Source organism: Oncorhynchus masou, chromosome 13 (assembly GCF_036934945.1).
Source record: "Oncorhynchus masou masou isolate Uvic2021 chromosome 13, UVic_Omas_1.1, whole genome shotgun sequence".
NCBI classification, from domain to species: Eukaryota; Metazoa; Chordata; class Actinopteri; order Salmoniformes; family Salmonidae; genus Oncorhynchus; species Oncorhynchus masou.
Window position 1 is genome coordinate 79,040,934 of NC_088224.1, and position 25,734 is coordinate 79,066,667.

At 43.5% G+C, this 25,734-nt stretch overlaps 1 protein-coding gene across 6 annotated transcripts in view; it reads left to right on the forward strand.

The window, feature by feature from the left end:
• Positions 1 to 25,734, forward strand: part of LOC135553111 (phosphatidylinositol 4,5-bisphosphate 3-kinase catalytic subunit beta isoform-like) — a 105,930-nt gene that overhangs the window by 50,593 nt on the left and 29,603 nt on the right. For all 6 annotated transcript variants that reach the window (XM_064985218.1, XM_064985215.1, XM_064985216.1 and 3 more), the window contains one exon: positions 23,033 to 23,219. In XM_064985218.1, the coding sequence (XP_064841290.1) occupies positions 23,067 to 23,219 (153 nt within the window). In that variant the 5' untranslated portion in view covers positions 23,033 to 23,066. The remainder of the gene's footprint in view (positions 1 to 23,032; positions 23,220 to 25,734) is intronic.

Consider the following 25,734-nt stretch of genomic DNA (forward strand, 5'->3'; position numbering starts at 1 on the left):
ACTTTGTAGAAGCACTTTGACAGTGATTACAGCTCTGAATCTTTGGGTAAATCTCCAAGAGCTTTACACAGAGTTGTGCAACATCTGCCCATTTGTATTATTTTCAAAATTCTTCAAGCTCTGTCAAATTTGGTTGTTGATCATTTCTAGACAACCATTGCCGTAGATTTAAGTCAAAATTGTAAATCGGCCACTCAGGAACATTCAGTGTCTTCTTGGTAAGCAACTCCAGTGTAGATTCGGCATTGTGTTTTAGGTTATTGTCCTGCTGAAAGGAGAATTCCTCTCCCAGTGTCTGGTGGAAAACAGACTGAACCAGGTTTCCTCTAGGATTTTGTCTGTGCTTAGCTCCATTCCATAAATGTTTTATTCTGTAAAACTCCCCAGTTCTTGACGTTTACAAGAATACCTCTAACATGATTCAGCCACCACTATGCTTGAAAATATGGAGAGTGGTACTCATATGCTTTGGGCCAATCCAATACTACTAACACTTTGTATTCAGGACAAAAAGTGAATTGCTTTGCCATATTTTTTTGCAGTATTACTTTAGGGCTTTGTTGTAAACAGGATGCATGTTATTTATTTATATATATTTAAAATATTTGTATTCTATACAGGCTTCTTTTCACATATTGTGGAGTAACTACAATGTTGTTGATCCATCCTCAGTTTTCTCCTATCACTGCCATTAAACTCCAACTGTTTTAAAGTCACCATTGGCCTCATAGTGAAATCACTGAGCGGTTTATTCCTCTCCGGCAACTGTGATAGGAAGGAAGCCTGTATTTGTGTAATGACTGGATGTATTGATACACCATACAAAGTGTAATTAATAACTTCTCCATGCTCAAAGGGATGTTCAGCTTTGTTTTTAGCCATCTGCCAGTAGGTGCGGTGCTTTGTAGCCATTGGAAAACCTCCCTGGTCTTTGTGATTTAAATCTGTGTTTGAAATATACTGCTCGACTGAAGGACCTTCCAGATAATTATATGTGTGGAGTACAGAGATGAGGTAGTAATTCCAAAATCATGTAAAACATTATTATTGCGCATAGTGAGTTCATGCAACTTATGTGACTTGTTAAGCAAATGTTTACTTCTAAACTTTAGGCTTGCCATAACTAAAGGGTTGAATACTTATTGACTCAAGACATTTCAGCCGTTCAGTTTTAATTTGAAAAAAACCAACAATGGAAATTCAAAAGGCATAATTCCACTTTGGCATTATGGAGTATTGTGAAAGTGACAAAAACATCTCAATTTAATCCATTTTATATTCAGGCTGTAAAACCAAAAAAAGGTGGAAAAAGTCACCGGTTGTGAATACTTTCTGAAGGTACTTTATATCTTAGCAAAAAATGTTGGCAAGTTAGAAAGTGCTTTTCCCACCTACATTAGTGTATTCGGAAAGTATTCAGATCCCTTGACTTTTCCACCCTTTGTTACATTACAGCCTTATTCGAAACTTGATTAAAAACAATTTAAATCCCTCATCAATCTACACACACTACCCCATAATGACAAAGCAAAAACAGGTTTTTAGAATTGTTTTCAAAAAATAAAATAAAAAACGTAAAGTACCACACCTACTTGTTCAAGGGGTTTTCTTTATTTTTACTCTTTTCTACATTGTAGAATAATAGTGAAGACATCAAAACTATGAAATAACGCATGGAATCATTTAGTAACCAAAAAAGTGTTAAACAAATCAAAATATATTTGAGATTCTTCAAAGTAGCCACCTTTTGCCTTGATGACAGCTTTGCACACTCTTGGCATTCTTTCAACCAGCTTTACCTGGAGTGCTTTTCCAACAATCTTGAAGGAGTTCCCACATATGCTGAGCACTTTTTGGCTGCTTTTCCTTCATTCTGCGGACCGACTCATTCCAAACCATCTCAATTGGGTTGAGGTCGGGTGATTGTGGAGGCCAGGTCATCTGATGCAGCACTCCATCAATCTCCTTGGTCAAGTAGCCTTTTCACAGCCTGGATGAGTGTTGAGTCATTGTTCTGTTGAAAACACATGGGTGGGAACCACACATGCAGCATCTGTGAAGCATTTATTTGGGCTGCAATCTGAGGTTCAGTTAATGAACTTGTCCTCTGCAGCAGAGGTAACTCTGTGGCGGTCCTCATGAGAACCAGTTTCATCATATCGCTTGATGGTTTTTGCGACTGCACTTGTAGAAACTTTCAAAGTTCTTTTAAATATTCTGGATTGACTGACCTTCATGTCTTAACGTATTGATTGACTGTCGTTTCTCTTTGCTTATTTGAGCTGTTCTTGCCATCATCTGGGCTTGATCTTTTACCAAATAGGGCTATCTTCTGCTCAAATGCATTAAGAAGGAAAATGTTTTAACAAATTAACAATGCGTTCCAGGTAACTGCCTCATGAAGCTGGTTGAGAGAATTCCAAGAGTGTTCAAAGCTGTCGAACCAAAGGGCTATATTTTTTTATTTGTTTAACAATTTTTTGGTTACTTACTACATGATTCCATGTGTTTTTTTCCATAGTTTTGAGGACTTCCCTATTATTCTACAATGTAGAAATGTTTAAAAACAAAGACAAATCTGGGAATGAGTAGGTGTGTGAACATTTATGGGGTATTGTGTGTAGACTGACGGGGGGAAACGAGTGTAATCCATTTTAGAATAATGCTGTAATAAAATGTGGGAAAAGTCCAAGGTCTGAATACTCGTATTTACAATGACGGTCTACCAAAAGGCCTCCTGCGGGGATGGGCTGGGATTAAAAATAAACAATGTAATTCAAATATATGACAAAACACACATGACGAGAGACAACACTACACGAAAAGAGACCTACGACGACAACATAGCATGGCAACAGCACATAACATGGTACAAACATTATTGGTTACAGACAACAGCACAAAGGGCAAGAAGGTAGAGACATCAATACATCACGCAAAGCAGCCACAACTGTCAGTAAGAGTGTCCATGATTGGCTATTGTGGCTAACGCCCTTGTCCAGAAGCAAGCACAAGTTAGCCTCGAGCTAGGCCCTATCCTCCGGCTAGCAAATTAAGTGCACCAACAACAATACCTCTCTTGCCAATTTGCCTGGACCCTTTGTCGACACGGAGCCCCGCCGATCCATCATGACTGGTCTGCTGACGTATTTCGGTCGATGTGCCCTCAACCGGCCTCTGCGTCGTTGATGTCGGTGAGGACCCAGCTACTAGCCCCGGCCCGCTAAATCTGAGCGCCGTGTCTCCCGCTTGCCTGGCGAGGTGACGACTGCCGAGCGGCTCCCTATTTCGTCCATTGCTGCTTATTGGACCCTATGATCACTCAGCCATACAGCTGATGCCTGCTGGACTGTTCATGAACACGGAACTTCATTTTGTTATCTGTCGCCCCAGCCTCGAACTCAGTGTGTAGCTAACTTGCCTATGCCGTTCTGTCCCATCACTCATATATCTTTATGTACATATTCTTTATCCCCTTACACTTGTGTGTGTATAAGGTAGTAGTTTTGGAATTGTTAGGTTAGATTACTCATTGGTTATTACTGCATTGTCGGAACGAGAAGTACAAGCATTTCGCTACACTCGCATTAACATATGCTAACCATGTGTATGTGACAAATGAATTTGAGTTGAACTGACACTCTCTGCCCATTCATCTCCATTTACCCGTTGTTGTTGTCCTAGAAATTTACCCATTGTTGTCTTAGCCCTCCCAATCAACACCCGTGATAACTTTATGCATCCCTCTAATGCCACTATGCCTTGTATACTGTTGTTTAGGGTAGCTCTCATTTGTTTTTTTGTTTTACTGCAGAGCCCCTAGTCCCGCTCTACATGCCCCACCCCCTACACGTGGAGACCGTACCCACTGGCGCTTCCAGAGATGCAGTCTCTCATCGTCACTCAATGCCTAGGTTTACCTCCACTGTACTCACACCCTTCCATGCCCTTGTCTGTGCATTATGCCCTGAATCTATCCTACCACGCCCAGAATTCTGCTCCTTTTACTCTCTGTTCCGAACGCGCTAGATGACCAGTTCTTATAGCCTTTAGCCGTACCCTTATCCTACTTCTCCTCTGTTCCTCTGGTGATGTAGACGTTAACCCAGGCCCTGTGTGTCCCCAGGCGCACTCATTTGTTGACTTCTGTAACCGGAAAAGCCATGGGTTCATGTATGTTAACATCAGAAGCCTCCTCCCTAAGTTTGCTTTATTCACTGCTCTAGCACACTCCGCCAACCCTGATGTCTTAGCCGTGTCTGAATCCTGGCTTAGGAAGGCCACCAAAAATTCTGAAATTTCCATCCCCAATTACATTTTCCGTCAAGATGGACCTGCTAAAGGGTGCAGAGTTGCAATCTACTGTAGAGAGTCTGCAGAGTTCTGTCATACTATCCAGGTCTATGCCCAAACAGTTCAAGCTACTACTTTTAAAAATCTGTCTCTCCAGAAATAAGTCTCACTGTTGCTGCTTGTTATAGACCTCCCCTCAGCTCCCAGCTGTTCCCTGCACACCATATGTGAATTGATTGCCCCCCATCTACCGTCAGAGTTAGTACTGTTAGGTGACCTAAACTGGGATATGCTTAACAACCCGGCCGTCCTACAATCTAAGCTAGATGCCCTCAATCTCACACCAATTATCAAGGAACCAACCAGGTACAACCCCAAATCCGTAAACATGGGCACCCTAATAGATATCATCCTGACCAACTTACCAACCAGGATCTCAGCGATCACTGCCTCATTGCCTGCATCTGTTATGGGTCTGCAGTCAAACGACCACCCCTCAACACTGTCAAATGCTCCCTAAAACACTTCTGTGAGCAGACCTTTCTAATTGCCCTGGAAGGATGTTGACCTCATCCCGTCAGTAGAGGATGCCTGGTTGTTTTTCAAAAGTGCCTACCTCATAATCTTAAATAAGCATGCCCCTTTCAGAAAATGTAGAACTAAAAACAGATATAGCCCTTGGTTCACTCCAGACTTGACTGCCCTTGACCAGCACAAAAACATCCTGTGGTGCTCTGTACTAGCTTCGAATAGTCCCCGCAATATGCAACTTCACAGGGAAGCCAGGAACCAGTATACACAGTCAGTTAGGAAAGCAAAGGCTAGCTTTTTCAAACAGAAATTTGCATCCAGCAGTACTTCCAAAAAGTTAGGTACACTAAAGTCCATGGAGAATAAGAGCACCTCCTCTCAGCTGCCCAATGCACGGAGGGTAGGAAACACTGTCACTACTGATAAATCCACGATAATCAAGAATTTCAATAAACATTTCTCTACGGCTAGCCACACTTTCCACCTGGCTACCGCGGCCAACAGCTCTGCACCCCCCGCAGCAACTGGCCCAAACACCCACCACCCCCGCTTCTCCTTCACCCAAATCCAGACAGCTGATGTCCTGAAAGAGCTACAGAATCTGGACCCCCATCTTCCTAAAATTATCTGCCGCCATTGTTGCAACCCCTATTACTAGTATGTTCAACCTCTCTCATGCCGTCTGAGATTCCTAAAGATTGGAAATCGGCCGCGGTCATCCCCCTCTTCAAAGGGGGAGACACTCTAGACCCAAACTGTTACAGATCTATATCCATCCTGCCTTTCTAAAGTCTTCGAAAGCCAAGTGAAAAAACAGATCACCGGCCATCTCGAATCCCACCGTACCTTCTCCACTATGCAATCCGGTTTCTGAGCTGGTCACGTGTGCACCTCAGCCACGCTCAAGGTCCTAAACGATATCATAACCACCATCGATTAAAAAAAACAGTACTGTGCAGCCGTCTTCATCGACCTGGCCAAGGCTTTTGACTCTGTCAATCACCCTATTCTTATCGGTAGACTCAACAGCCTTGGTTTCTCTAATGACTGCCTCGCCTGGTTCACAAACTACTTCTCCGATAGAGTTTAGTGTGTAAAATCGAAGGGCCTGTTTTCTGAACCTCTGGGGGTTCAATTCAGGGTTCAATTCTCGGGCCGACTCTTTTCTCTTATACATCAATGATGTCACTCTTGCTGCGGGTGATTCTTTGATCCACCTCTATGCAGACGACACCATTCTGTACACATTGGCCCTTCTTTGGACACTGTGTTAACTAAGCTTCAATGCCATACAACACTCCTTACGTGGCCTCCAACTACTCTTAAACGCTAGTTAAACCAAATGCATGCTCTCCAACCGATCCCTGCTCGTGCCCGCCTTGCATCACTACTCTGGACGGTTCTGACTTAGAATACGTGGACAACTATAAATACCTAGGTGTCTATCTAGACTGTAAACTCTCCTTCCAGACTCATATTAAGCATCTCCAATCCAAAATTAAATCTGGAATCGGCTTCCTATTTCGCAACAAAGCCTCCTTCACTCATGCTGCCAAACATACCCTAGTAAAACTGCCGATCCTTGACTTGGCGATGTCATTTACAAAATAGCTTCCAACACTCTACTCAGCAAATTAGATTAGTAGTCTATCACAGTGCCATCTGTTTTGTCACCAAAGCCCCATATACTACCCACTATTGCGCCCTGTAAAAACTCATTGGCTGGCCCTCGCTACATATTCGTCGCCAAACTCCCTGGATGTAGGTCATCAATAAGTCTTTGCTAGGTAAAGCTCCACCTTATCTCAGCTCACTGGTCACCATAGCAACACCCACCCGTAGCCCGCGCTCCAGCAGGTATATTTCACTGGTCATCCCCAAAGCCAACACCTCATTTGGCTGCCTTTTCCTTCCAGTTCTCTGCTGCCAGTGACTGGAACGAATTGCAGAAATCACTGAAGTTGGAGACTTATATCTCCCCCGCTAACTTCAAGCACCAGCTGTCAGAGCAGCTTACCGATCGCTGCATCTGTACACAGCCCATCGGTAAAAATTAAAATACTACGCCACTATGGCCTATTTATTGCCTTACCTCATTTGCATCCACTGTATACAGATGTTTCTATTGTGTTATTGACTGTACATTTGTTTATCCCATGTGTAACTGTTGTTTTTCTCGCACTGCTTTGCTTTATCTTGGCCAGGTGGCAGTTGTAAATGAGAACTTGTTCTCAACTGGCCTACCTGGTGAAATAAAAATAAAAGAAATAAAACAATTGAGTCTTTGAATGAAGAAATTGAGAAAACAGTTTTTTTGCAACTTGTTCCAGTCGCTAGCTGCAGCGAACTGAAAAAAGGAGCGACCCAGGGATGTGTGTGCTTTGGGGACTTTTAACAGAATGTGACTGGCAGAACGGGTGTTTTATGTGGAGGATGAGGGCTGCAGTAGGTTTCTCAGAGGGAGTGAGGCATAAGAGGGTTTTATAAATAAGCATCAACTAATGGGTATACAGAGATGACCAGTTTACAGAGGAATATTGAATGCACTGTATGGTAAAAGGTCATTGTAAAGGACACGTGTGTGCTGGAATGCACTGCGCTGATGGCGCTTGAAACTGGGAGGGTGGTGTCCTGACAGGCGGAGAATGTTGGAAATCTGCCAGAACAGTTTGGGAAAAGCTGCTGGGTGAACACTACGTAGCCTAGCCACCATGGGGTTTCACTTTGCTATCTAATCACAAAACCTGGATTTTTGTCCTAGTTCACTGCTTTAGTAAGTAAGTCACTGCTCAGCTGTTCTCCATCCTTAGTTCTGGCCTGTGTTCAAATGTCTGTTTTGTAAATCCCCAGGACCATGGAGGAAAACTGTAGTGGCTCTCCTCCAGACTTCTATGATCTACAAATATGACCTTCTGTAGTAACATGGGGCTGTGACTGAGTCTCTGACTATGGTGCTATGGCTCACTCATCATGGTGTGTGTAGGTGTCGTGCTTATGTGTGAACAGTGTACATAGAGATGTGTGTATACATACCAAAGAAGTGTTCTGTGGTAAAGGGTCATTGCTTCTGGCTCCTAGCCAGATCTATTGCATCCAATGAACTCGATAAGCAATGTTCTGTCTCTGAGAGCTTTGCGTGTGACAGAGAAATATGTAATGTGAAGCCAAATGTGGGCATTCAAGTCCTGTTGGACACATGTGCATTCGGAAAGTATTCAGTCCCCTTGACTTTTTCCACATTTTGTTACGTTGTAGCCTTATTCTACAATTGATGAGGGGGGAACAATTTAATCAATCTACACACAATAACCCATAATGACAAAGCAAAATCAAGTTTTTAGATATTTCTTTGAACTATGACATTTGCATAAGTATTTGCCCCAGTTGGAGGTCCGCTCTGGAGCAGGTTTTCATCAAGGATATCTCTGTACTTTGCTCCGTTCATCTTTCCCTCGATCCTGCCTACTCTCCCAGTCCCTGCTGCTGAAAAACATCCCCACAGTATGATGCTGCCACAACCATGCTTCATCGTAGGGATGGTATCAGGTTTCCTCCAGACGTGACTAGGGCTGTTGCGGTGACCGTATTACTGCCACACTGGCGGTCACAAGTCAGGAAGGTAGTTACAGTAATTAATTATTATTCTCCAACATCAAGTTTGACTGTCTAAGCTCTAAAGTGGACTGGCACGGCACTCTCAATTCCTGGAAAGGGAGCTCAAACTTGGTTTTCTTCTGTTTTTTTGTTGTTGTGTGATTTGATTTATTGTTGGATTCTTTTCACTGCTATGACCTTGGTTAATATGTGAACCCTTCCACATACAATCCTAGGAAACCCTTCTACGGTGTGCTGGTAGTATTATTACCAGCCCACTACGGTGTGCCACTACCCATTTTATAAGGTTATTGTACTGCATGTGTGACTAGACAGTATAAAGGACTATGGTAGATCTATTACTATACATACAGTATAGTGATAATATAGGAACCTATTGCCGATGCATGTTGTGGTACTCAATTCAATGCATATACAGCAACAGTGCAGATTGCAGCAATTGGTTTTAATGCAAATGTAAAATAACTCTGGGTGAATGACAGCTGGAGAGTTACAACCTGAACGGACAGACGAACGGAAGGACACTCGCTTACGAGAGCAGTGTCCCTGGCAACAGTCAGCTCAATAGTGTTGGAGTCGGTGTGTGCTTGCGTGCCTTTTTTTGAGAGGGCGACACACAGGAAGACTTTGTGTGTGTGTGTAGATTGTGTTACATTCAAGATAGTTTGGTGTTATCTTTATACGTTTGTTCCTGGTGTTCTCGGTCTGCTAGTTCAGTCTGTCTGATCATTATCGGGAACAGAGACAGTTTGGGATTTCTTTATAGCTAGTCTGGAGCCAGCGACTGGTTTGAAGACACTCCTAGCATTGTGCTTTGACAGTAACGTTACAATACCTCTTCATCAATCAGTGTTGCTTTGAAAGAGGATAGCTCAACTTCCCTGTTTCTGCCACAGCCTACTATTCTCATATAGCAACAGGTATCAGTCTCTTTGTCTGTTTCTCCAGGTAAAATGGCACAGACATATAGGCTAACGTTTGTACATAGGGGCTTAATCACCTTAAGGCATCCGGTAATATTTCTCTCAACTACCCTGTTTGTCAGATGAGTGAATATTATTAAGAGGAGGAGAGGATGCCTTTAGACTATTGAGGAACTTTGAACTCTCACCCTGCCTCCTCAGCTCACACACACTTATCAGATGTCCTCTTTGGGTGTCACATTTGCTCATAGAGGGGTACTTCCTCAATGTTTGTTTTTGTTAAATGAGCTGATTGTGTCAGAGGACAGAGCTGAACCGGTTTCGTTGTGGTTGCGCCGTCCCGGCGTCGAGGGTTAAAACAGGAAGGGACATAGCGGCCACATCCTGTCAGTGCGCATCTGCTTGTCGCTCATTTGACAGTCAGGGAATGGGGCGTGTCCTAAAATCACAATCACTTAATATTCAGGACTTGTGGCTCCAGTTTGAGGAAGAGAGAGAGGGTGTCAGTGAGATGGGGAGAAAAGAGATGGGAACGTGGTGTCTGAGCTGAGATCTTATTTTCTCTCACTTTGTTTACAAGCCCTGTTTCACAGAATCTGATGGGGCATGACTACTTTGCATATGTGGTTTTTCCCTGGAGTGTGTGTGTGTGGGAGGATGCTTTGAATAATGATCTTTGACTATGATAAAATGAAGAGTTTACATAGACCTCATTCTCTCTCATTTGACATGTGAGTGTAGTAGGCGGGTCAGTTGGAGGAACTATATGTGTTAAATTAGAAGAACAGATGGCAGTGAGATTCTTTCTAGAGACTAGAATACCATGATTCTTCTCATTGGTTATCTACAGCAGGGTTTGTTTGTGTGTTGATGTGTGACTTTAGTTTGACCCCTGTGGTTATGTCTGGTGGGCTGGACTACATGCAGTATGGGTATCCTGGGTTTGCTATATAAATGCATGTACTTGGGTGTGAGTGTTTGTGTGGCAGCCGGAGAAGAGTTTGACAGCTCCATGCCAAAATAGACCACGTACTGTATACACATTACACTAGTCCAGTGTGGGCTCCAGTTCCATGTGACCTCTGTGGCCCTTGTGTTTTGCTGGGTCGTAATGGCCTGTTGGGCTTTTGTGGCCCGACTGTTTTTCCTGCATGGGGAATGCAACGGGTCTGACGAATTGACGGAGTTGAGTGGTGGGGGCAAGGCTGACACAAGGCCAGTGTTTGTGTGGAGTCGGGCACGGGACTGCCTTCACTGACACTCTGAAAGACACACACACACACACCACACACACACACAGATGGTTGAGATGAGCGGGTACAGAGGACTATTGTAGAGACCCGGCCCAGGCCAGCCCACCCGCCACAGGCAAGCATTGTAACTCAGCCTCCCTTCTCTCACTTCCCCTCTCTCTGTTCTCTCTCTCTCTGTTCTCTCTCCCACTTCCCCTCTCTCTGTTCTCTCTCTTTCTGTTCTCTCTCTCTCTCTTCCCCTCTCTCTGTTCTCTCTCTCTCGTTCTCCTTTCTCTCTCCCTCCATTGCATGTACCATCTATCCACATTTAACCCTCCTCTCTTATCTCCCTCCATCCATAAACAACTCTTTGCTCTTCCCTCTATCTCTGATTTCCTGTTGCAACTTGAATCCTGAAATAATATTGCTTAATAAAATGATCTTCTATTACCCTACAGTACTCTTTTGCTCTTTCCTTCTTTCTAACTCTGTCTACCTCCCTCCCTCCCTCTCATTCCCTGAGGGAGGTGTGAAGAGTCTAAAACTCTCTGTAGTGGAGAGCTCCTTCTTAGAACAGCTGCTTGTTATTGTGAGCTTTCCTGTGAGTGTGTGTGTGTGCAGTGTTTCCCCTATATACATTTAGCAGCAGTGGGCAGCAAATCATTGCCGCCACTCCCAAAAATATGATTGAAAAATAAATATACAGTTGAAGCCGGAAGTTTACATACACCTTAGCCATACACTAGGCTATCTGGCAGCAGGTAGCCGAGTGGTTAAGGCATTGGACTTGTAACCAAAAGGTTTGCAGATCGAATCCCCGAGCTGACGAGGTAAAAATCTGTTCTACCCTGAACAAGGCAGTTAACCCACTGTTCCCAGGCCGTCATTGAAATAAGAATTTGTTCTTAACTGACTTGCCTAGTTAACTATAAAAAAACATCTCAATTGGGTGAAGGTCAGGTGATTGTGGAGGCCAGGTCATCTGATGCAGCACGCCATCACTTTCCTTGGTCAAATACCCCTTACAGAGCCTGGAGGTGTGTTTTGGGTCATTGTCCTGTTGAAAAACAAATGATGGTCCCACTAAGAGCAAACCAGAATGGAAGGTGATTTGCTGCAGAATGTGGTGGTAGCCATGCTGTTTATGTGTGCCTTGAATTCTAAATAAATCACAGTGTTACCAGCAACCATCATCACAACTTCTCCATGCTTCACGGTGGGAACCACATGCGGCGATCATCCATTAACCTACTCTGCGTTTCACAAAGACGCAGCGGTTGGAAACAAAAATCTCAAATTTGGACTCAGACCAAAGGACATATTTCCACTGGTCTAATGTCCATTGCTCGTATTTCTTGGCCCAAGCAAGTCTCTTCTTATTGGTGTCCTTTACTAATGGTTTCTTTGCAGTAATTTGACCATGAAGGCCTGATTTTCATATCTTTGGGCTGCAATTTCTGAGGTGCAGTTAACTCTGAGGAATGTACCCTCTGCAGCAGAGGTAACTCTGGGTCTTCCTTTCCTGTGGCGGTCCTCATGAGAGCCAGTTTCATCATAGCGCTTGATGGTTTTTGCGACTGCACTTGAAGAAACTTTCAAAGTTTTCTGGGTTGACTGACCATCATTTCTTAAAGTAATGATGGACTGTTGTTTCTCTTTGCTTATTTGAGCTGTTCTTGCCATAATATGGACTCTGTCTTTTACCAAATAGAGATATCTTCTGTATACCCCCCCTCACCTTGTCACAACACAACTGATTGGCTCAAGCATTAAGAAGAAAATAAATTTCACAAATGTACATTTAACAAGGCACAGCTGTGAATTGAAATGCATTCCATGTGACTACATAATGAATGCCAAGCGTGTGCAAAGCTGTCATGAAGGCAAGTCTGGCTACTTTGAAGATTCTCAGATATATAAAATATATTTTGATTTGTTTAACACTTTTTTTGGTTACGTCATGATTCAATGTGTAATTTCATAGTTTTGATGTCTTCACTATTATTATACAATGTACAAATAAAGAGAAACCCTTAAAGGAGTAGGTGTCTAAACCTTTGATTGGTGCTGTATATCGATTTATTTTCGATTTTGGGGGGTGGGTGTCTTTTTAGCCATGGTAAAATGTTTTCGGTGTAAACTTAAATGGATAAAACCAGATATAAAGCATGTAGAAAATATAGAGCTATATATTTTTAAATAAGATCATTGAAATCTAACAATCACAAAAATAAAAATGTATAGTTAGGGGAATGTAAGATTCCCTAAGTGTCATGGCATGGGGCTCCCATTTGATTTGGTCATTTTTGAGTCACTCAGCATAAGAACATGGCAGAAGCCATGTCAAAATGTGTAGAATTACATTCAATTATATTTAAAACTGAAATGTTCTTCTCTCAGTCCCATAACATGTGTAGAGTTTGAGATTTTTTTGTTGTTGTTTTAAACCACATTGTGGACCACTGGGTTTTGAGATACCAAACAAAATCATAGTCAAACATGGTACAGGCATCATCTATAATGCATTACATCATCAATACACATGTATGCATAAACACAAAGTGCAGTGGAATAAAGGACAATTAGGCACTTTCTTTATAAGGTGGTAGACTTCTGTACAACAGTATGAATAATTCTTTGTTTATAGTGTCATTTGCGTAAGAATTTGTTAATTAGCATAACATTCGCATTTTCTCATTATAGCTCCTATGATTTGTAAAATAGGTTTAGCTTGTTTTTAACACCAATGGCCTTTTTGTAACGCATGTGTTGATAATCCAAGGTGACTTCCAGCAGCCCCTGTGTCATCCTGCCAGGGTTCAATACGCACTGTGTTTCTGTGTTCTACTCTACACTATGTTTGCCATGTTAACAGACCATTTTAATCCGAGGGATTAGAATTGGGCTCACAAGGTCAGAATTATGGCACAGGCACAGAAGTGGGGCATCCAGTTGAACCCATCTAACACTACAGCCACAGAGATAAATATTAACATCATACATGTCTTGCCATCTCTCAATCGTCTTACTCACTGTTTCCTCTCTCCTCATTCTCTCCCTCCCTCTTGCTTTCCCCATCTCTTCATCATTAGTCACTCGCTCTCCCTCTCCATTATGTTTGGCAGGAGTGAGTTCTCTGCCTCCACCCAAATGTTCTCCCAGAGGCCTCACGTTCAAGTCAAGTGCAGCCACGCTGTACACTGAGTGGATTCCAAAGAAAACAACATGATTAAGAACCGTGTGTATGTGAGAGAAAATAGTGTACAGTATCTGAATTTAGTGTATCACTACTATCTGTGTGTTCTTGCCGTGTGTGTGTGTGTGGGGGTGTGTTCAAATGCCCAGAAGAGGTGGTGGTGGTGGTGGTATGTAACAGACTTGTGTCTCAGAGAGGATATGACACACTGGAACACTCCACCACTAAACTCCCTGCCTAGTGACGCTGCATCACACAAATGTCAGTGTCAGAACAGATGAGTGGTTGAGGCTTGCTCAGTATCCAGGCGTGTACAGTAATGTGTTGAGCCTAACCCTCATTAACACAGTGGTATCTGTGGCATCTGACTTTGGGTTGTGCTGCATTTATCCTTTCCCCTTCCCTCTACTCCCTTACCCCTTCCAAACATTTATCCTTCCCTCTACTCCCTTACCCCTTCCAAACATTTATCCATCCCTCTACTCCCTTACCCCTTCCAAACATTTATCCATCCCTCTACTCCCTTACCCCTTCCAAACATTTATCCTTCCCTCTACTCCCTTACCCCTTCCAAACATTTATCCTTCCCTCTACTCCCTTACCCCTTCCAAACATTTATCCTTCCCTCTACTCCCTTACCCCTTCCAAACATTTATCCTTCCCTCTACTCCCTTACCCCTTCCAAACATTTATCCGTCCCTCTACTCCCTTACCCCTTCCAAACATTTATCCTTCCCTCTACTCCCTTACCCCTTCCAAACATTTATCCTTCCCTCTACTCCCTTACCCCTTCCAAACATTTATCCTTCCCTCTACTCCCTTACCCCTTCCAAACATTTATCCGTCCCTCTACTCCCTTACCCCTTCCAAACATTTATCCTTCCCTCTACTCCCTTACCCCTTCCAAACATTTATCCTTCCCTCTACTCCATTACCCCTTCCAAACATTTATCCTTCCCTCTACTCCCTTACCCCTTCCAAACATTTATCCGTCCCTCTACTCCCTTACCCCTTCCAAACATTTATCCGTCCCTCTACTCCCTTACCCCTTCCAAACATTTATCCTTCCCTCTACTCCCTTACCCCTTCCAAACATTTATCCGTCCCTCTACTCCCTTACCCCTTCCAAACATTTATCCGTCCCTCTACTCCCTTACCCCTTCCAAACATTTATCCTTCCCTCTACTCCCTTACCCCTTCCAAACATTTATCCTTCCCTCTACTCCCTTACCCCTTCCAAACATTTATCCTTCCCTCTACTCCCTTACCCCTTCCAAACATTTATCCTTCCCTCTACTCCCTTACCCCTTCCAAACATTTATCCGTCCCTCTACTCCCTTACCCCTTCCAAACATTTATCCGTCCCTCTACTCCCTTACCCCTTCCAAACATTTATCCGTCCCTCTACTCCCTTACCCCTTCCAAACATTTATCCGTCCCTCTACTCCCTTACCCCTTCCAAACATTTATCCTTCCCTCTACTCCCTTACCCCTTCCAAACATTTATCCTTCCCTCTACTCCCTTACCCCTTCCAAACATTTATCCGTCCCTCTACTCCCTTACCCCTTCCAAACATTTATCCGTCCCTCTACTCCCTTACCCCTTCCAAACATTTATCCGTCCCTCTACTCCCTTACCCCTTCCAAACATTTATCCGTCCCTCTACTCCCTTACCCCTTCCAAACATTTATCCGTCCCTCTACTCCCTTACCCCTTCCAAACATTTATCCTTCCCTCTACTCCCTTACCCCTTCCAAACATTTATCCGTCCCTATACTCCCTTACCCCTTCCAAACATTTATCCGTCCCTATACTCCCTTACCCCTTCCAAACATTTATCCTTCCCTCTACTCCCTTACCCCTTCCAAACATTTATCCTTCCCTCTACTCCCTTACCCCTTCCAAACATTTATCCTTCCCTCTACTCCCTTACCCCTTCCAAACATTTATCCTTCCCTCTACTCCCTTACCCCTTCCAAACATTTATCCGTCCCTCTACTCCCTTACCTCTTCCAAACATTTATCCGTCCCTCTACTCCCTTACCCCTTCCAAACATTTATCCGTCCCTCTACTCCCTTACCCCTTCCAAACATTTATCCTTCCCTCTACTCCCTTACCCCTTCCAAACATTTATCCTTCCCTCTACTCCCTTACCCCTTCCAAACATTTATCCTTCCCTCTACTCCCTTACCCCTTCCAAACATTTATCTGTCCCTCTACTCCCTTACCCCTTCCAAACGTACATGCATACAATAAGAACCTGCATCTCCATCCCCAATCTCATTTGTGCTATTTATTTTAAGGAAAGACGACCAAATGAGGAATTGGCTTTGGGGGTGACCAGTGAGATATACCTGCTGGAGCGCGTGCTACGAGTGGGTGCTGCTATGGTGACCAGTGAGCTGAGATAAGGCAAGGCTTTACCTAGCAGAGACTTGTAGATAACCTGTAGCCAGTGGGTTTGGTGACGAGTATGAAGCGAGGGCCAACCAACGAGAGTGTACAGGTCGCAATGATGGGTAGTGTATGGGGCTTTGGTGACAAAACGGATGGCACTGTCATAGACAGTTTAGGGTAGGGTATTGGAGGCTATTTTATAGATGACATCACCGAAGTCGAGGATCGGTAGGATGGTCAGTTTTACGAGGGTGTGTTTGGCAGTATGAGTGAAGGATGCTTTGTTGCAATATAGGAAGCCGGTTCTAAATTTAATTTTGGATTGGAGATGCTTAATGTGAGTCTGGAAGGAGAGTTTACAGTCTAGCCAGACACCCAGGGATGTTGTAGTTGTCCACATATTCTAAGTCCGAGCCGTCCAGAGTGGTGATGCTGGACGGGCGAGCAAGTGCGGGCAGCAATCGAGTGAATAGCATACATTTAGTCTTGAGGATTAAGCAGTGGTGCACTCCGAGTGGCCTGTGCTGAGCATGAAATACATCTGACATTTCCTCCCTCCTTCTCTCCACCCACAGGGCGATGAGTGAGGGGGGATGAGAACAGACTTTTATGACATCATAATGGATGCATTATGGAGCCACATGGATGCTCTGTGATGTCGCAATAAGCCTCTGCTGCTACCGGGAGATCAATGGGGCGGTGCACAATTGGCCCAGCATCGTCCGGGTTAGGAGAGGGTCTGTCTGGCAGGGATGTCCTTGTCCCATCGCGCACTAGCGACTCCTGTGGCAGGCTGGCGCAATGCAGGCTAACACGGTCGCCAGGTGTACGCTGGTTCTTCCGACACATTGGTGCGACTGGCTTTCAGGTTGAGCGGGCAGTGTGGCTTGGCTGGGTTGTGTTTTGGAGGACACACGGCTCTCAACCTTCGCCTCTCCCGAGTCCGAGTTGCAGCGATGAGACAAGATTGTAGCTACCAATTGGATACCATGAAATTTGGGAGAAAAAGGGGTCAAAGTAAAAAATAGAAATAAAATCTCTTGGCCACATCAGTACCCACTGATACAGGGTGGGGAGGAGAGGGACAGACCAGAGAGATAGAAGGTAGGGGGAGGGTTGTAGTTTGAGTGCTAATCCAATATCCTCGGCCACTTTTCCCACCAAATGGACAACTACAAGATATGACATTGATGTTTACCACAGACAGGAACATGTGGAAAACCACAGTGTCTGTGTGTTGAATGAATACAATCAAAGCCTTTCACACACAATATGTTATCTCCACCATCTAGAGTATACAGCCTCATTACCCTGTCCTCTATGGTAGGCCTACTATGTCCAGTTGGTTGTTGTTGGACTGTACAGACCAGACCGCAACTATGATGTTGCTACAGTAGACCTCACTACAGTAAAGTTGATTTATCCTCTTCAGTTTTTTCTATCACATCCTGTCTCAAGCCCACAGCCACTCTCTAAATCCACAAGTAGGAGTGTCTAGTGATTTATGTCATGTTTGAGCAGCAGTGAGGGTGACTGTTTCTCACACACACACCCTTCATAAGCCTCATACACACACCTCACACACACTCCTAATTCGCCTGTTATGTTGGTCCTCACACTGAGACAGAACCTCAGGGTAACTGTGGACCACTAGTTCTACATCAAAATGTGTTCTGTTCACCTAGAAGTGCTACCACTGTGTACCACAACACTTTCACATCTCACGCCCTACTGACTAATCTCACTCACACACACTCAATTTCCCCCCATTCCCAAGGTGAGTTAACATGTTCAGAGAGGGAAGGGGTATGACATGACACCATGTGGATGAATGTGACTGGATGTGGTCAGTACAGTCCCTAAGCCCCCATTCCCCCCTGAACAACAGCCCCTCAGCTAGAGAGCTAGAGGAAAAGCTGACTCAGGATGCCCTAGTGTAGATTGTGTGTGTGAGAGAGCGAGAGAATGTGACCTCATTCACACCGGTACTGTATTTATAGTGGAGTGGGGGTGGGGGTCTTCCTCTTTTGTGAACTCATTGTAGTATTTTTAGAAGTGTCACAGAGTCCTTAATCACTGACCATGACCTCATATCTCCCCCCTCCTCGCACACACTGCCCCATTGTAGACTAGAGTACGAGAGAGAGACCACAACAGTTTACAAAGAGCATAAGGACATACTTGTTAATAATCCTAATCATAATATATTTGTCAGTCTTTAGGGGAGACCTTTTCAATAGAACAATGGGTTGTTACCATGACAACGGTTCTTTCTTTCCAAACGGACATGGTGGAATAATTTCATTAAGTGTGACAGTGGAATATGTGTGTCATTAATATTGACTAGGCTGTCGTAGTTCTAAAGTGACTCTGCTATCACAGACGCCCTATACATTCTCCTATACCCTTTACACTGTCATGAGGAAATCACACCTGTATGACTCACACACACGTGAACGCATTAGCCCAGGGGAAATCTTCTCATCAGCTATATACGGGTAACTCGACCTTATGCGCAAATCCTACGTTGAATGTCAATGTGAAATTTGCATATACAGTTGAAGTCCGAAGTTTGGAGTCATTAAAACCTAGTTTTTCAACCACTCCACAAATTTCTTGTTAACAAACTATAGCTTTGGCAAGTCGGTTAGGACATCTACTTTGTGAATGACACAAGTCATTTTTCCAACAATTGTTTACAAACAGGTTATTTCACTTATTCACTGTATATTGAAGCAACTTCTCAAGACATCAGTTATAGCTTGGTCGCAAATGGGTCTTCCAAATGGACTATGCCCCAAGCATACTTCCAAAGTTGTGGCAGAATGGCTTAAGGACAACCAAGTCAAGGTATTGGAGTGGCCATCACAAAGCCCTGACCTCAATCCTGTAGAAAATTTGTGGGCAGAACTGAAAAAGCGTGTGCGAGCAAGGAGGCCTACAAACCTGACTCAGTTGCACCAGCTCTGTCAGGAGGAAGGAGCCACAATTCACCCAACTTATCGTAGGAAGCTTGTGGAAGGCTACCCAAAATGTTTGACCCAAGTTAAACAATTTTAAAGGCAATCCTACCAAATACTAATTGAGTATGTAAACTTCTGACCCACTGGGAATGTGTTGAAAGACATAAAAGCTGAAATAAATCATTCTCTCTACTATTATTCTGACATTTCACATTCTTAAAATAAAGTGGTTATCCTAACTGGCCTAAAACATAATTTTTACGAGGATTAAATGTCAGGAATTGTGAAACTGAGTGTACATGTATTTGGCTAAGGTGTATGTAAACTTCCAATATTTCTTCTTTACAATAACAATAAATATCTCCACCCTATATATGGCAAAATGTTTAGAATTGCAAAAAAATTGCTTTAAACCTGCATTATTTTCTCTGTGGCCTATGGCGAAGTTTAACTTTAAAATGTTTTTTTTTTCTCTCTCCACTGTGAAGAGGGGGGCCACTAAAATGTTTTGCCCTTGAGGTGGGTGGGCCTGTCATGACAAATAGTGTGATCTTATTAGCTAAACAAAACTTGTTTAAACAGCAAAATCCACTTTGTTTACATAGCGGGGATGAAAATAATGTTATTTTTGCTGTAATCTCCAAAATGCAATGCATTAGGTCATCATATCGTTGCTATAGCAACGGATGCTAATAGTTTATCAAATCCCATTGCGACTCTGGGGGGGATGTTCAGTGTGTCTCCTCATGTTAGTTGTGACTGCGTCAGACAGACACGTTGTGGTGTCTCCTTTCATGAGTGTAACTGAGCTCCTCTGTGACATCACCCTCTGGTTCCCTGCATTGTTTGTCTGAGACAGACATTCAACTGCACATTTGACAAGGTGCTTAGAACTGGGCGATATGGACAAAAATCAATTTTGTGATAAATTGCTTGAATTGATGCAATAACGATGAATAAATAGAATGATACATTTCTAACATTGCACAAGTTTTTTTATTTATTTTTTTATGATCCTTTACAGTGCATTCGGGAAGTATTCAGACCCCTGGACTTTATCCACATTTTGTTACGTTACGCCTTATTCTAAAAGGATTTAAAGTGTTTTTTCCCCTTCATCAATCTATACACAATACCCCATAATGACAAAGCAAAAACAGGTTTTTAGAAATGTTTGCACATTTATAAATAATTAAGATTGAAGTATGACATTTACAAAAGTATTCAGACCCTTTACTCAGTACTTTGTTGACGCATCTTTGGCAGCAATTACAGCCTCATCTTCTTTTGGAATGACGCTTCAAGCTTGGCACACCTTTATTTGGGTCCTCTCAAGCTCTGTCAGGTTGGATGGGGAGCGTCACTGCACAGCTATTTTCAGGTCTCTCCAGAGATGTTCAATTGGGTTCAAGTCCGAGCTCTGGCTGGGCCACTCAAGGACATTCAGAGACTTGTCCCATAGCCACTCCTCAGTGTCTTTGCTGTGGGCTTAGGGTCGTTGTTCTGTTGGAAGGTGAACCTTAGCCCCAGTCTGAGGTCCTTCGCGCTCTGGAGCAGGTTTTTATCAAGGATGATAAAGGGAAAATGATGGACACCGACCATATTGATCAGTTATCATCTCAGGCACTTTGCTGATGTCGTTCATTATGATAAGTAGCCTATACTAGAGAAATATCAATGGAATGCGTTTGCTAATTGGAAAATTGATGGCTACAACCATCAAACTAGTGGTAGTATTTTAAAGTGCGTTCGGGAAGTATTCAGACCCCTGGACTTTTTCCAAATGTTAAGTTATGCCTCATTCTAAAATGGATTAATAATTTTTCCCCCCCTCATCAATCTACACACAATACCCTATAATGACAAAGCAAAAATGTTTTTTTTTAGAAATGTATGCACATTTATAAATAATTAAAACTGATATATAGTCCAGTTGGAAGATGAACCTTCACCCCAATCTGATGTCCTTAGTTTTTTTTATCAAGGATCTCTGTACTTTGCTCTGTTCATCTTTCCCTTGATCCTGACTAGTCTCCCAGTCCCTGCCGCTGAAAAGCATCCCCAAAGCATGATGCTTCCACCACCTTCCTTGACCGTAGGGATGGTGCCAGGTTTCCTCCAGATGTGACGCTTGGCATTCAGGCCAAAGCGTTAAATCTTGGTTTCATCAGACCAGAGAATCTTGTTTCTCATGGTATGAGAGTCTTTAGGTGCCTTTTGGCAAACCCCAAGCGGGCTGTCATGTGCCTTTTACTGAAGAGTGGCTTCTGTCTTGCCACTCTACCATAAAGGCCTAATTGGTGGAGTGCTACAGAGATGGTTGTCCTTCTGGAAGGTTCTCCCATCTCAACAGTGGAACTATGGAGCTCTGACCAGAGTGACCATCAGGTTCTTGGTCTCCTCCCTGACCATGGCCCTTCTCCCCCAATTGCTCTGTTTGGAGGCCACTGAGTTCTTGGACCTTCAATGCTTCAAAAATGTTTTGGTACCCTTCCCCAGATCTGTGCCTCGACACAATCCTTTCTCAGCGCTCTACGGACAATTTCTTCAACCTCATGGCTTGGTTTTGCGAGAATATCTAAAAACCTGATTTCGCTTTATTGTGTGTCGATTGAAAAGGTTTTTTTTTCAATTTAATTCATAAGGCTAACAAAATGTGGAAAAAGTCAAGTTGTCTGAATATTTTCCGGATGCACTGTAAACTGCGACTAGTCTGATGGTTGTAGCCATCAATTGTCGCATTAGCAAACTTATTTCATTGACATTTGTCTAGTATAGGCTACTTATTGTAATGAACGACTTCCGCAAAATGCTGGAGATGATAAGTGATCAATATGGTCGGTGTCAATAATTGTATCTTTATCATCCCAGCACTTAGTTCCACCACTCACCAATGGTGGCTCAGAAATTGTACAGTCCCTTTAAGAGAGAATGTTCTAGTTCAGAGTGTTGAATGGCAGTCAGAGCAGTTGTATCTGCATAGCTGATCATGTTAAGTGGCCAAGATAGTGGCTCCAAATGGGCCACGATACTGTACTTGCTGCAGAGCCAAAATGGACCCAAGCACTTAACACCATTAGAGACAATGGGGCTGCTGCTGGATTTAATGGCCTGGTGATATTGAGCCAAAATGGAGATTGAACTGTGGCCTGCTGGAGCACTTAAAGACATGCTCTTCAGGAATAGGTCATTATAGAAAGGCAACTGTGATTGTGGATGGTCTATTGTGGTGAAACACTGAACCAGAATGGAAACTGGGCAGCATGTGATTCTTTAACAAAGCTGCTCAAGCACTTACTCTAGTGTGTGTGTGTGTGTACTTGAACCACCTCCTAAACCCGTAACACATTTTTTTGAAGGGAATTTTGAAAACCTGTCAACTCCAGTCCCACACTAACTACGGTCATTGCACACTCACTGGATGATTTGAAAAATGTCAGCTAAATTTACCTCAACTCTGTTTACTTGATAATTGCCTTGGCAACAGCCTCACGGCCAAGTGAGGGGGGGAACCAGGGCAGGTTGTCAGGGGTGAGGGGAAGGGTTGGTGACCTTTTTGTTCCTGTGTTTGCTTAGTGGGCATTCCTCTGAGGGCTGGCGCTCACCCAACCATGGCCAGTTCGTGTTATACAGGGCTCCCCCTGGGGGCAAAGATGGAGTATAACAGTCTCCTCAGCCTGACACCACCCAGCTTTCAGTCATCAGTAAAGACTATCACACTATGTCTGCATTTCAATAGGATAGTAGGAATTGGAAGAACTCTGAGGTGTGGTTCAGTCATTCACAGTTACAGTACTATACTCTATACTCTCTGCATGTGGTTGTGGTTCTTCAGCAGTTCATGGTTACTCTCCCTAACGGTCCTCTTTCCTCCTCCCAGGTCCTTATGTTTGAGCTGGGTGTTGGTCCCTGCGATGCCTCCCGCCATGACAGACGACCTGGACTTGTGGGCGGCCCACTCCCAGCTGTCTGGAGAGGACCTGGTCACTGTAGACTTCCTGTTACCCACCGGCATCTACATCCAGATGGACGTCCCCAGAGAGGCCACCATACAACACATCAAACTGGTACGAGAGAGGGGGACTGTGTGTGTGTGTTTTGAAATTTAATTATATGATATTTTGCTGGGTATTCTGTAGTTAACAGGCTTGCCTATAGCCTAATGTTAATAATTTCAGACATCAGTCGAAACAGTGCAGTTGTAATCTTAGAACAGCATTGGAAAGTATAGCCTAGAGGCCTGTTATAGGCCTACTGTGCATCTCAATGTTTTTATTTATTGTTCTTATTGTTATCATGAGGATTCAGTAGGATTATAATAATATGGATTTCTATCCACATTGTCTGTCCAGCACTACAACACCTTCAGTCATTCAGGTTGTTTTATCTCTTCAGTTAGAATCAACCCACATGGAACACATTACTTTACAATTTATTAGTTTAACATTACGGAGATTGGTTAGGATTGTGTTGATGAATGACTCTGGGTGCTGCCTGGCTGAAGTTCTGGTTCTGAGCCATTGTAAAAGGCCATCATAACAACTAGAACAAGCTGTAGGCTGCTGTAGACTGTCGCCTCCTCTCCAGTCCAGACAGACACTGTCTAATGGGTGTTATGACACAGCTGGTGGCGGTTTGTTTGTCTCTGAGCTGCACTCTAACTGCATGCAAATATCCTATGACATCATGCGTGACCCAGCTAGTGGGTAGAGGTGGGGTGAGATGTAAGCCAAAGGTCAGGAATGTAACAATACACTATAGTCTTTACCATCATGGAAGGTTTCATACTTCAGTCAATATGAATTTAAGGATTTTTAGTTTTGACCTTTTAAAGTGTAAATACCTTGAAGGATGGTCGTTTTTGTATTTGACCGTGTGGTGAGATCCCTCTCCCTGTGACCCTCTCTCCCTGTGACCCTCTCTCCCTGTGACCCTCTCTCCCTGCTGGTGTTTTCCTCATGTAATGTTTTCCTTCTTTCTGAGACACTATTTCTGATGCGCACACACACACACACACACACACACACACACACACACACACACACACACACACACACACACACACACACACACACACACACACACCCACATAGAGAGACAGCATATTTTCCTCAGACAGGCTTTGTTGAATAGTTCTTGAACAACAGTGTGTAATGCCTGTTTCTCTGAATCACCCCTGGCTCCAGTGTTCCTAATGAGGAGTGACCTAACACTCCAATTCACAGAAGTGCTTGTTAGTCTGTCTGCTTTTCATATGTCTACAAAACAGAACTAACAGACTCAATGACTTGTGATCTGCTTTACAGTTGTGCAAGCAGTTGTGCAGACAGTTATGCAGTCTTATCAGTTATGTCCTGGTAGGTAGGCTAGCCGGTAAGCTACAGTCTGGCTACCTGTTGGTGGATTCGGTTCAGGGAGGCCTAGTGAGGGCGTGTTCAGTGGAAATCTATTCCCTGGAGCCAGTAAAGAGGAGATATAGAGGAAAGCTCAGAGAAATTAAAAAGTATCTTAGTGTGACTACAGAATGAGGGAGAATGTGAGGGAGCAAGGAAGAATGTGAGGGAGCAAGAGAGGGAGAGAGGAAGAAGGAGAGGCTCAGGTAGACCAGCAGCAGATTGATTTATTTCCCCAACTAAAAATGTTTCGGGGGAGAGTAGTCCCCAGACGGAAGGCTTGCCAGCCAGCTAACAACGTTAAACCTCAGATACTGATTTGTAGACAGCACAGTGGCAGGGTGGAGAATAAAGATGTCTCCCCTGCTCAGATGTAACGTGGGCATGACATTTATCAGGGGTGCAATGACACACCACTCCCATCTCCATTAGAATAGCTCGTCTTTCACTCCTATTAAAATGTGGTCTGATATTCATCCTCGGCTAGCCAACAGCACCAGAACTGTTGTGACGTACTCAATAAATGTTGGTTTAGAATTCTTTTTTTAAATGGTGACCTTGCAAGTCCATCCAACATGCATGAATTAAAATAACGAACTGAGTGTAATAGAAAATATTCAAGAGATACTCTTGAAGGAAATGGTAAAGTTCAATAAAATGTCTCTTAAGTCCTGTGTGGCTCAGTCGGTAGAGCATGGCGCTTGCAACGCCAAGCGTCGTGGGTTCGATTCCCGCTGGGGCCACCCATATGTAAAAGTAGTGGCCCCAGCCGACTTGTAAGTCGCTTTGGACAAAAGCGTCTGCTAAATGGGATATATTATTTATTATTATTAAGTGAGGCTGTTATCCAGTTACTTCAAGGTGCTTGCTTTCATTTTAGATCATAACAGTAGTAGTAATATTGTCTCTGGATGGCTACAAATAGCATGCTGGTGAAATGTGACAGATAATTAGATGTCACACAATGGATAATAACAACACATTTGTTAAGTAAAAGCAGTTATTTGTCATGTGAACATGGTACAGCCAAGTAGTAAACTGTAATCCAATCATTGTTTTTTTACCTTTATTTAACTAGGCAAGTCAGTTAAGAGCACATTCTTATTTACAATGACGGCATCTGATGCAGTAAAAATTGAATTCCGGGGGTATTTTCTTTTAGCCTCTAAAGGTCTATACTTTGAGGGGA